This window comes from Podarcis gaigeae (genome assembly GCF_964106915.1).
Source record: "Podarcis gaigeae genome assembly, chromosome: 14".
NCBI classification, from domain to species: domain Eukaryota; kingdom Metazoa; phylum Chordata; class Lepidosauria; order Squamata; family Lacertidae; genus Podarcis; species Podarcis gaigeae.
This window is the reverse complement of record NC_139690.1, coordinates 38474760-38488094: the sequence shown is the minus strand read 5'-3', so window position 1 is coordinate 38488094 and position 13335 is coordinate 38474760. Positions and strand designations below refer to the sequence as shown.

Sequence of the window (13335 nt, the reverse complement as noted above, 5' to 3'; positions counted from 1 at the left end):
GAAACAGGAGCCTCCCAGCAACTCCACCTGTTTCCCCTTGTGTGTCTTTTATGCTTGGAACTCTCTCTCAGGTTCTTTAGATGGAGCTACCCAGGGAAAGCCCATAGCTCAGTGACTATGCATGCAGAAGGACACAGGTTCAATCCCCAGCATCTCCAGGTAAGGCTGGGGAAAATCCCCTTCCTGAAACCCCCAAAACCTGCTGTCAGTCAGTGCAGATGGCACTGAGCTAGATGGGCCAACAGTCTGACTCGGTATTAGGCACCTTCCTATGTTCCTCTTCAACTCCCTCCTTAAAACCCACCATTTATACAAATCCCATGCTTAACTTCTGCCCACCTTCCCCCAACATCTTTTCCCAACCTCAGGGAAGTCTAAATATCCCAGAAAGGGGAAGATTAGGCATTATAAATAGCGGTCTTCAAATATCTGAGAGAGATGGGGCTAATTTATCCCCTGTTAATCTAGAGTATAGGACTCAAACCAACAGATTCACATCCCAGCAAAGCGAATGGCAACTAAACATTAGGAAATATGTCCTGGTGCTAAAATCTGTTCAGCATTGGAATAGAGTATTTCAGGAGGTGAGGGTTTCTCCTTCATGAAAGGTGCTCTTTTTTTGCAGAATTTGGATGGCTGCTTATCGGTGATGCTGAACTCATGGATAAACTCTGAGGTCTCTTCTAACTCTAGAATTCCATGCATTTGCCCCATTTTTCCCTTTATTGCTTCTGCCACACTTCTCTTTCCCTTCTCACCTATCTTCTTCCTACTAGCAAAGCTTCATTGGGGACAGCTGCCTTTTTGTGTATGAGCTTATTCTATAAAGTTGTCATATATATATATAACAAATATCACATACCCTAAACTGCTAGTTTATTCATGCAACAGAGCAGCTGGGATTGAGGACACTTCAGCAGTGAGATGGTTGCCGGAGTGATTCTCAAGGACGGAGATACATAGGAAAATGTGTCCAATGAATGTACCATTTTTGGATGAGCCAATAGCTCATAGGAGAGCACATGGAATGCATGCAGAAGGTTCTGTGTTTGAACCTTAGTATATCTAGCTGAAAGGGACCCCAGGTTGTTTCTTTAAACAGGATCACAGGTCCTTTTAAGCCTGAGACCTGGAAAGCTGCTACTGGTCAGCATACACAGTTATAGCCTATATGTACAAATTGTCTGACCTAGTATAAGGCAGCTTTTAATGTTCATTAATGTTTGCTCAGGAGCAATTCTCTGGGCTGAAACTTCTGCAAAGCAGCTGGGGTCCTCTATTGACAAGTTTTCCCGGCACATCTCTACGCACTTGCAACTGCTGGAATTATTCCAGGAGTCATCACTGGGCTGCAAAGGGGTCCACCGTAGCTCCCAATACTCCTCATTCCTTAGTGAAGATGCTTATAATTACCTTTCTCATTGATCCTCATCCAAACTTAAACGTCTTGCCTGTTTCAAATGCTGTTGAAGGAGGGAAGCTGTACGGTGTTCACTAAGAGAAATCATAATTCCTCAACTCCCTGTTGCTCATCTAACAGTGGTACGAAAGTTTCTGGTGAGATCTTGCTACTTAAGCTAATGGATGAGATTCATAAGGGGACGTGTTTCAAACCCCTTCCGGCCAGCATCTGTCAAGATTAAATGGCTAGTCCTCAACAAGGTCCTCTATTGTTGCAGATTAGTTCATGATATTTGAACTCCACAGTGCTCTTTTGTTACCTGGTCTCCAAACTTAGGACCAGAAGCAGCTGATGAAAAGAGAATGATAGGATGGAAGGGAAGGGGCAGAATCAGATGCCTGCTTGGTATATATTCATGAAAAATAACCAGGTGGGAAGACTTTAAAGATTTCTGGTGGGGACTGAATTCAGGGGAACAACTATCCAACAAGCTTAGGAAGGCATAGGACACTTGCCACCAGGAATTCATTGTAATTCAGTAAAACAGGAATGTTACACATTTTCAGTACAGGAGAGGGACAAATACTGGTGTCATCAAGGCAGCACTTTGGGGCAGATGTCCCAGGGCAATGCTCAGCAGAATGAGCAGTGCTGGTGTACCACAAGGAGAAAGAAAGTAAGCAACACACATTATCTTCTAAAGAGGAGTTCCCATTTGACCATTAAGTCAAGATTGTAAAAGTACCTAACTCCACTGTTGGGGACAAAAATATTCTATCCATGGCTATATTAACATTCCCTTTGCTGTTCTATCTGGCTCTTCCATCTACTTTGCCCCATTCATTTTGTGTGGCCCAAAGACTTTGGGGGAGAGAAGTGAAATACTCTGGCTTGTCCCACTGAACTAGGTCACATTTAAAGCACTCTGCTACCACTTTAAGCAGTCATGGTTCCACCAAAAGAATCTTGGGAACTGTAGTTTGTTAAGGGTTCCAAGAGACACCTATTCCCTTCACAAAGCTACAATTCTCAGAGGCTCCACAGAGTGTGTGACAGAGGCAAGGGGCCAGGAGATTGACCCAGCAGAAGGGACCAGTGCTTTATGGGGTTTGGCGTCCATCACAAGGCAGGAGCAAGGGCAGGGGGAGGGGGAGGAGGAAGAGTCAGAGCATTCTGAGATGGAGGAAGGCACGTGGAATGTGGTGGAAGACGCAGAGGCTGTTCCAGTGACAGACGGGTCAGTAGATTGCTCACCTTTCCCTGCCCTACTGTCTCCTAGAACCAGAAGGGGCTTGAAGTAGGACAACTTCCATGCCAAAAAAGTCTTGGGTTGCATGTGTGCAACCTGTCAGGGCAGGAAATATAAACTGGCGGAGAGGAGTGCAACCTTTTGGTGCAACTGCTCCTCAGGGTGCAGATCTGAGGGACAGCCGTCTTGTTGCCAGAAGTGTGTGTGTGTGTGTGTGTGTGTGTGTGTGTGTGCACGCACACATCTGGAGCACTGTAGGAGTTGCTGTAAGTGCTTGTTTTGTCAATGAAGACTGAACTATCAGACATATGCCTTCCTTAGCTGGGTGGGCCAGGAGAGGCATATAACTAGCCCCTGGGAGAATAAATTGCTGGGCTAAATGAGGCTTTGACCTGATCAAACAGGCTCTGCTTATATTTCTTCCCAGTAAGCAGCAGGAATAAAATCAATCAACGTCCAAGATTGGCCTGTGGTTGATTTGAAATCAATGTTTACCCTTGCTCAGAAAAGTAGCATTAAAAAAAGAAACTTTAATAACAGGAATTTAATAATGGAACTTTAGCTGTGAACTGCGATAAGCGATCCTTTTAGCTCAGTCATGTGCATGCTTACTCAGAAGTTGACTTCAGTGGCACTTTCTTCCTTGCAGCAGCTGAAAGATTGTCTTAGTGGCGATCTGCGATAAGAGAATGAGGAAGTCCATTTGGACATGACAGAAGCAATGAAGTGTTTCAGGAGCTTGGAAGGGAAGTCGAAGCTCTTGCAGAATAAACACAACAGATGGGGAATGGGATGGCTGGTGCATGGATCAATCTGTACACCAGAATTGCAAATGTGTTTAAGAATCATTCACTCTCTCTACCATAACTCCACCCCAATCAATAGTCAGACAATAATAGTCCCCTTTATTGGGACCAGTCAAACTGTCCCAAAATAGGGACCAAACTTCTGAATTCTCCAAAACTATTCATCAGGTGCGATGTTAAGCAAAACTCAGGCATAGGTACTGCACTTTCATGCAGCAAGCCAAGGCAATGGCCTCATTCGTAAGAACAGAATACGAACGTGCTGGATCAGGCCAATGGCCCAACTCTTCCAGAATCCTGTTTCCACAGTGGCCAACCAGATGGGAAACCCACAAGCAGGGACATGAGCACAACAGCACCAGCTGGTATTCAGGGACATACTGCCTCCAACAGTGAAGGCAGAACATAGCCATGGTGGCTGCAAACCAGCAAGCCTTGTCCTCTATGAATTTGTCTAATCCTCTTTCAATGCCATCCAGGTTGGTTGCCACCATTGTCTCCTGTGTCAATGTGTGTGATTAGCATCCCCTGGGCTTCTGCTCACTTAACTCATTGGTCATTGCTGCTGCTGCACTTCTACTTAGGCACGGCTACTGAATGGGCTGACGGGACCCCCTTCCTCAGTGCAGGCAGAGAGGCCACCAGGGCTGCTGCCAGCAAAATGGTTCAAAAGTAAGCACAGTGGTGGTGGGATGAGGAGGGGATGAGTGAAAGTGACAGCGGTGAGAGAATCTGCATTGGTATTCTGCTGGCTTTGGAAGAAGCACACATTTACACAAGCATTCCCTTGACCTGAGTCTCCTGTTTTAATGGCTGGGCTTTTTTTAATTATATTGTTTTATTGCATGTTTTAATTGTGGATGTTTATATTTTAATAGGGTTTTTTAATGGTGTTTTTAAATTACCCTTGTTTGTTTTAATGTTAGTGGAAATGGTTTTTATGTTTTGAAGACCACATAGAAACCCATTTGGCCATTGAGTGATATATCAATCAATCAATCAATCAATCAGTGATAACAGGAGTGGGGTGTAGCAACAGCAGAGTTTGCTTCCTAAGGAGGAGCAATGTCTTGCCCCATTCCTGATGGTGGGGGTGTGGGGAGAGGAAAGAGAGGGGGGGAAGTTGGTTTGGGGTAACAAAAAACTTGCATAGCATCTACCACCTAAATTTAAAAAAAGTCCGCTACAGTGATACCTTGGTACTCGAACGGCTTGGCTCCTGAACAAATCGGCTCCTGAATGCTACAAACCTGGAAGTGAGTGTTCCAGTTTGTGAATGTTTTTCAGGAGCCAAACGTCCTCTGCAGCTTCCGATTGAATGCAGGAAGCTCCTGCAGCCAATGGGAAGCCATGCCTTGGTTTTTGAACCAGTTCTGGAGTCAAACGGATTCCCGGAACAGATTAAATTTGAGAACCAAGGTACCACTATACCTCTTTTTACACTCTATCTCCATAGCTGACCATTATCCTTGATATCTAGTTTTTTATTTGCGTATAATTTTGGGTAAAAGCCATTGTTGGGCTAAGGAGATCATTCTGGCAGTGTGAGCATTTCTGCTTGCTTGGTGAAATGAACTCCCCTCTCCTCCTCCCCCATGCACTGTTCTGGGGGCACACCTGAGCCCCCACAGAGCTGATACAGGTGAGGCATGGGGTGCCAGGTGGAGTTGGGAGAGGTAGGTAAGCCCCATTGCACAAGCAAGAGTCCTTGTATTGGCTTTGGCTAGTGAAAAACGTGAGTTGACTTCAGCCCCTAGTTTGCATGTAGATATGCAGGGAGGAGTATTCATTCACAGGAAACCCTACTGGCAACTTGTGTAAATCAGGGAGGGGGAGCTTGTGGTCCTTTTGATGCTGCCTAGTTGCCGGGGATGATGAGAGTTGTAATCCAATACAAATGGGAAGTTCCCCATTGCTGCTATAGATTCTCTAACCCGATTGCAAGCCAGTGTAGCACAGTGACTATGAATATTAGCAGCAAACAATAAAGCTCCTAGTTTGAAAGCCCATGAATTAATTCTCCAGGAACAAGTCGAGATATTGTTGCAGGAAATGCCTCCGTAGACGGCATCTAAAATGTGGATGTTCTACACATGTCACACTTGGCTGGGAGTCTTTGGCCACTCATATGCATGTTTTTGGGTTTCAGGAAGCAGGCACACATTTTGATGATGCCCATACTATTTGGGTTTCTTGCAGAAATTGTATTGTGTGGGGTAACTGCAAGTGGTCTTCTGCTAGGCTGCGATGGCCTCCTTGTCTCAGCTCCCCAATTTGCAAGTTTGTTCTGTTTCCAGTCTTCAAGCTGGGAGTGCTGTTGCTAATGTAGCCAAAACATATTGCATATATTGGATTCCTATTGTATGTTAGCTCAGTGAACAAGACATTCTTCCAAGTTTTCTTCAACCATTCTCCCGCTGTTGGAGGTTTTTTTGTTTCTCCAAAACTGAGTAATGCAGTTATTGTTACTCAGGTTTCTAAAGCTGAAGAGGTTTGCACCATTAAACTGGATTAAATCTCTTTGTTGTCCCAGTGCAATAAATCAACTCAAAAAAACAACAACACCTGCCCATCTTCTGCTTAGAAACGTGATGGGGAGACGGCGTTTGTAGGGTTGCAAGAAGTTTTGTGAGGAGTATTATTAGAAGTATTGTAAAAATGGATAATGGGGAGGAAGATTTGTTAAGAGATGTAAAGGCAATATAAAGTTAAGAAATGCATAAGAAGTGGTGAAAACGGTGGATCATCAGAGGTGCTGATGGAAGTCCAAAAAGATTGTATACGTGATAAGCTTTATTAAAAAATTGAAAGAAGAAACATGATGGGGAAATGCACGAAAATGCATCCCAAACAGAGCAGGTCCGGAGTAGTGGCTCAGATTGCCATTTTGGCCATGAAGCTCATCACAACCTAACCTCACACAGGGTTGTTGTGGGGATTAAATGAGGAAGGGGGAGAACCACGTACACTGCCTTGAGTTCATTGGAGGAAAAGGGTAGGATGTAAATGCAATAAATAATAAAGCGTGGGGCAAATGGTTAATGGGAAGGTGTATTACCATCACGCAAACAAACCAAGAGAAATTCAGGAGGAAATGTTGCTTGCCATATGACAGCCTTGGAAGCAAAGAATCAAGAGGAATGCTCAATAGTCAAACACAGTCTAACCTCCGCTTAAGTGAATCAGGATGAATGCTCAATAAACAGGTCATTAGATTTGCCACATTTCTGCTTCCTGCCTCCCTGTCCCAGCATGCAGCTGTCTCCAGCATTTTTTAAAAATATACGCAGGTACCTTAAGCTTTGGCCATTTTCCCTGTATCAAAAATCCTCTCTGAACCGACTGGATCTGTGTGCTGTGTGTGTGTGTGTGTGTGTGTGTGCTTTTTGTGGATTATTCAGGATCAGTCTATAACTTGAGGCTGTATTGGGATAATATTCCCCTCTTAGGAGCCTATTAATGTACACAGCTCTTTGGGATCTTTGCTAGCTGCGAGTTTTTCCTCTGCTATGTAGGCCAGCTCTGCAGTGGCGGGTCTTGAAGATTTGCTTCTTATTGAAGTGTCATTTCAAAATGCCCAAACTCATTCTGGCTACCTGCTCTTACAAATCTTTCTCCTTCTTCTTTTTTAACTGGATCAAGAAAGCACAACCCTCTCCTCTCTATTTTTTTTAAATAAAAAGAACCTGGTGATCAGAAATCCATCTGACATTTAAATGACATAATACTGCCCCACAGTCAAGAATCACTGAGTATCATGTGTAATTAGCTTGCCATGCACATTAAAAGAGAGTCCAACAGTCTGAGAGTAAAAAATAAATAAATCTGGATTAATTTTCTCCTCCCCTTTTTGCAACACGTTTCTGTCAGTAGCCTCCAGATTTGGTTAGTGGTTATATAATCTATGCTACCTAGAAGGGCCCAGCCAGACCAGGGACCCTGGCATGGTTTAAATCAGTGGTTCCTAAAGCTTGGGGGGGGGGTTCATTGCCCCTTGGTTATATAAATCCATCCCCAGTGCCCCCTACCCTATAAAAAGCATAACCAGAACAGCAGTCTGCATGACCCACTAAGGGAGATAAAGGTAAAGGTAAAGGGACCCCTGACCATTATGTCCAGTCGTGGCCGACGCTGGGGTTGCGGTGCTCATCTCGCTTTACTGGCCAAGGGAGTCGGCATACAGCTTCCGGGTCATGTGGCCAGCATGACTAAGCCACTTCTGGCGAACCAGAGCAGCGCACGGAAACGCCGTTTACCTTCCCGCCGGAGCGGTACCTATTTATCTACTTGCACTTGACGTGCTTTTGCACTGCTAGGTTGGCAGGAGCAGGGACTGAGCAACAGGAGCTCACCCCATCGCGGGGATTCGAACCGCCGACCTTCTGATTGGCAAGCCCTAGGCTCTGTGGTTTAACCCACAGCGCCACCCGTGTCACTGAGGGAGATAATAACACAATAAAATTCAAAACAGTCAAAATCAATTCACATTTATTCAAAATCCAATTAAAACTATTTCATGTAATTAATTCAACAAACCTGATGAACTTGATCCAGTGATAACAGCTTTTCAAAGTCTGATAGTTATTTACATCTCCAGTGCCCCTTTGCTACCTGCTTGCCTCTTAGCGGACCTGGTAATTTTTTGGGAGCCACTGGTTTAAATCCTAAGTCTCCAGTCAGTGGGTCAGGACCCACAGGTGTGTTGTAAGGCCACACCAGATGGGTCTCAGAAAAGCTGTTGCCAACATGTTGGATTCCATCTTAGGCTGATCAGACCAAAGGAGAACTACAAGACCAGGACATGTTCTGATGAGATGCTCATTTTATCAATTTCCATGAGTGCCGGAGTATGGCAGGAGAAAGACATGAGCCATTTTTTAAACAGATATATATTTCTGGGCAACCACATGCTCATTCCTTTTTCCTGCCATATTGCAGGACTGGTTTTCATTTAGTAGTAATCTTGAGGGGGGGGTGAGGAATCTCATAAAAACTAGGCTGCCCAAAGTGATTTACTCCCAACTAGGAATGGGGGAGGGACGCAGGTGGCGCTGTGGGTTAAAGCCTCAGCGCCTAGGACTTGCCGATCAAAAGGTCGGCGGTTCGAATCCCTGCGGCGGGGTGCGCTCCCGCTGCTCGGTCCCAGCGCCTGCCAACCTAGCAGTTCGAAAGCACCTCCGGGTGCAAGTAGATAAATAGGGACCGCTTACCAGCGGGAAGGTAAACGGTGTTTCCGTGTGCGGCTCTGGCTCGCCAGAGCAGCGATGTCACGCTGGCCACGTGACCCGGAAGTGTCTCCGGACAGCGCTGGCCCCTGGCCTCTTGAGTGAGATGGGCGCACAACCCCAGAGTCTGTCAAGACTGGCCCGTACGGGCAGGGGTACCTTTACCTTTACCTAGGAATGGGGGAGAAATTTGATTTTAAAGGCAAACCTAACCTAACTAGCACTTTCTTTCTGAAACAATACACGGACTCAAACACAGCCATCTTTGGAAATTCACACTTCTGCAGATGTTGCAAGCAATATGTACAACTAAGTATACACCAGGGTAAAGTGTGCATACGATACTGAAAATACCATACTCAGAAGGATCATGTCAGGGAACGTTGCTTTGCAAAGATGTGTATATTAGGAAAAACGGCAAAGAAAAATGTGTATATCGGGAGAAATTTGCACAAAATTGCTGATGAATTTTTTTGAGGATTTTTTTTGGGGGGTGGGGTGGGGCAAACTGATGCAGAATTGTGGAGAACTGAACTAAGGAAATCTGAAGCCGACAGAAACTGAAATGGACAGATTCACCCATCCTTGTGCCTGTAGAGTTTGCCCAACTTTGCCAGCTGTGTCACAGTTGCTGTAGGTGGTGAAGTTGGAGAACATCTCACCGACTTCTGCCAGCACAAAGTGGGGTGGAGTATGGAGAAATTCTACTGGAGGCAGAATTCTGGGTGCTTTAGAAACAAGCCCACGAGAATTCAGAATGTGGGAAAGATATAGCTTCAGATGTCATCATGAAATCAAATCAGCGTGAAGGTGGTATATTCGCTTGGGAGTCTTGGGAGTTGGCCTCATCCAAAACACCTCCAGCAAAACCCCAAAACAGACAGAAGTAGCATTTGAAAAGTGTGTGTGTGTTTGTGTTCAAGGACTCTTCCCCTGAGTCCTCACTTCGGAAAGGAACATTCTAAAAAGAAGCTCCCGCTGCTCTGATAACAAGTTGTAGCCGCCACAAACTGTTGCAGTATACCTTCCCACTCAAATATGAATACTCCTGTCCAGGGTTCCAGCCAGCCATGTGTCCTCAAGCATGACATTCTACTGCTTCTCTGGTTTTCTTTCCCATCATTCCATATCTCCTGGAGTTGACAGAGCACCCTTAGTCTTCATTGTGTGTCTTTTTAAAAAAAGGAATTTCAAAAAACCCTTTAGTGTTTTTTTTTTAATTTCTTGTATCTCAGGAGGCACCCAAGTTGGTTGATACCTCCATTTTGTTTTTAGTGGTTTAGTTTGGGCTTCTGTCCTGTTGGCATGGGCTCACAAAGTTTGCTGTTAGTGGGAAGGGATCTGCCAAAATTAAAATTTGAGAGTCTATTTCCAGGGCAGGAGAGAGAGAGAGAGAGAGAGAGAGAGAGAGAGAGAGAGAGAGGAGTTTGGACTTGATATCCTGTTTTATCACTACCCGAAGGAGTCTCAAAGTGGCTAACATTCTCCTTTCCCTTCCTCCCCCACAACAAACTCTCTTTGAGGTGAGTGGGGCTGAGAGACTTCAGAGAAGTGTGACTAGCCCAAGGTCACCCAGCAGCTGCATGTGGAGGAGCGGGGAATCGAACCTGGTTCACCAGATTACAAGTCTACCGCTCTTAACCACTACACCACACTGGAGAGAGGGAGAGAGAGCGCCAAAGTTTTTATGGAAGGCTGCATCTAACATTCCCTTTCCCACCATTTTTAGGGCTCTTGCTGATGTTATGAGACCAGAAGCTCCCTGCACAACAGACCACATGGAACGAGATCTCAACATTGTGGTCCACGTGCAGCACTATGAGAACATGGAAACAAGACCTCCTGCAAACAACTTGCGTGAGTTGCATTGTCTTGGTTTTTGCTTGGTCACGGTCAGAGATGTTTACCGCTGTGGGAGCCAGTCAACGGGTTCTTGCCAAGGAGAAAGGATCTTTTATTGCCTTGTCACTTAATTCGATAGCAGTAAAGGTTATGCCTTGGCAGTCAGCAAATGCTTTCAGAGTCTGGATTTCACTTTTTGTTTGTTCGGCTGTTGTGCCTCCGCCCCAATATTTCCATCCCCTTCTGAAAGAGTTATCTCAAAACATTTATGCAATAGTTTGTTCTTGGTTTTATGCTTCACCTCAGAGGGACAAAAGGCGGGGGGGGGGGGAGACGGGACCCTCATGCAGCATATTCATTTGGAAGTAGGTTTCAGTAGGTTGTGCCCACTGCTAGTCCTACTCTGAGTAGGCCCACTGAAATCAACGGACATGACTAATGGGCCCATTAATTTCAGTTGGTCTACTCTGAGTAGGACATAGTTGATGGGACCAACTCCCAAGGAGTCAGCTGCTGCCAAAGCCAGAATTAACAGAGGACTCGACACTTTGCAAAGTTGTCAAAAGAAGGATTATGGATTTTGGCTCAAAGAGGGATATTTGCTGGGAGGCCAGAGCTGAAGTAATGTAGAGATATCCCTCAGGCAGTGGAAAGGTTTATGATGTGCTGCTGTGCATCTTCAGTGTATAAATCGTACTTTAAAATGAGGATATTATACACTTGGATCTTCATGTGGACAGATCTTGCTGCTGCTTTCTCTGCCAGATTGTTGGGGGGTATTCTCTGTCCCCCACTATAAGGATGAAAAATGTGTCTGGCAGGGCAATCCTATGCATGCCTACTCAGAAGTAAGTCTGGCCAAATTCAGTAAGATTTACTCATAGGTAAGTACTTTCAGCAGTGGGAGGAGAGGGAAGAGGGATTTGGGCATGCATTAAACCCTTTGAAGGATCAAGACCATCCCTTTTATATGTTTGTATGCTTGCTGTTGCCACGTTTGGGCAAAACATCTGCTGGAGAAAAGTATTTACATGATTACATAAAGATAACACTTTGAAATGTCTTAGAAGACTGCATTTTTTTGACAGTTCAGCAATGATGCTTGAATGTATTTATGCCTAAAGTAGGAGAAAGTTTCTAATAGCCAAGTTTCAGTTTCATCAAACAAAAGCTTCCATGCCATTTTTTTCCCTATCAGCAAATGCAAGCAAGAAAAATGCATTTGGTAGGGGAAAAACATTTTATATAATTATATTTGGAGAGAAGATGGAGTAGTACAAAAGAATGGTAGCTGGCGATGACTGCTCCAGCCCACTTGGTGTTATTCAACTTCCAAGAATATCTCAGGCAAGAATGTAAATGGAAGGTCATGAGATCAAAAAATTGACATGAGTGTTTAGACCCTCGGTGCACTGAGTTCTTTTTAAAAATTGGAAATTGCTCTTTAATGTATTTATGGCAAATGGCAAGAGGCAAAATGCTTATTTGGGCAATTTATTTATTAGCTTTTCGGGACCTCTTGAAATGTTTTATGTTGGGGGAGGGGAGGGTTGTTTTGCTGATAATGTCAAAGTTGTTTCAAGCAGTTTCTTAAGAAATACTCCCCTCCACCCCAGAATAAGAAATCTCGAATGGTGTCAGTCTTTGAAGTGTAATATGAACACTTCCCCATACAAGTCCTTGTGGTTGGAATTGGCGATTTTGTCAAAGTTTGTGATGAAGGTGGGTTGTGATGTTGTGAGAGTGGGTTCTGCAAATGTGATGCAGCTCCCTGCTTGAAGCCATTGACCTTAGGCTGTACCTGCATCTGTCTTAAGTTGGATGACAGTAGGTGCCTGTTGATTAAAACGTATGTGGAATGTGCAATTGAGTCACAAGATGATGGACAGGCAGTATTGGAGATGGAATTGCATAATAGCTAAAGGCCATTTTGGAACATGGAGATACATGCTTGTTGAAGAGTACGTCTTATGACATGAGAAATGGCTGCAACCTTGGTTGTCCTCCCCCCCCCCCCCCCGCTCAGAAAACTTCCTCTATTGCTCTGTTTTGTGGGTTTTTCTTACATACCACATGTATGGTTCCACTGATGATGACAGGTAGAACAGGAGTAGTCAATATGGTGTCATCCAGGTGCTTTGGACTACATCTTACATCATCCCTGGCCATTGGCCACACTGACAGGGCCTGATGGGAACTGTAGTCCAACAACATCTGCCAGCAACACATCGGCTATTACTGATGCATAATATCGTGGTTTTGTTTTCATCTTACATGCAGTTGGGATGGATTGTGTTCAGGCTTCACTTTATACCTTTTCCATTCATATTCCTTTCCTCCCTAACCTCTGCCCACTTTCCAATTCCTCTCTTTTCCTACCCACTCAATAATTAGATCTTTTCTCCCAGATCATAACACCTCTCTCACCACACAACCCTTTCCCTTCCCTTCACTCCCCCACCCATTGTCCTCAAAGAAATATTTCTTTGTATTTGAAATCCTAGCTTGCTCCAAATCCCAGGACCCTGGTAGCAGTATTACTCCCTTCCATGCCAAACTGGTTTAGCCAGTTGAGATGGGAATTATGCCTGTTCAGTTTTCAGTGTGTGGTTGGGTGTGTCCTTGCAAGCATGGTTTTCTATGTGGACAGAAATGGAAGCAGTACAACGTTTTACATTTGCCTTGAATGAAAACCTGTGTTGTTGGTTTTTTTTTTTACATTACTGCATTTCATAATCCAGCAGATGGCAAAGTTCCAAAATCAGTAAAGCAGAGCTGGGAAGCTTTCAAGGGACTGCATGATAGTGGTAG

At 44.6% G+C, this 13335-nt stretch overlaps 1 protein-coding gene across 1 annotated transcript in view; it reads left to right on the top strand.

Annotated features, from left to right (window-relative positions):
* SHISA9 (shisa family member 9) overlaps window positions 1-13335 on the top strand; it is a 228328-nt gene that overhangs the window by 3257 nt on the left and 211736 nt on the right. The window contains exon 2 of the mRNA XM_083711680.1: window positions 10412-10539. Within this exon, the coding sequence (XP_083567806.1) occupies window positions 10412-10539 (128 nt within the window). The remainder of the gene's footprint in view (window positions 1-10411; window positions 10540-13335) is intronic.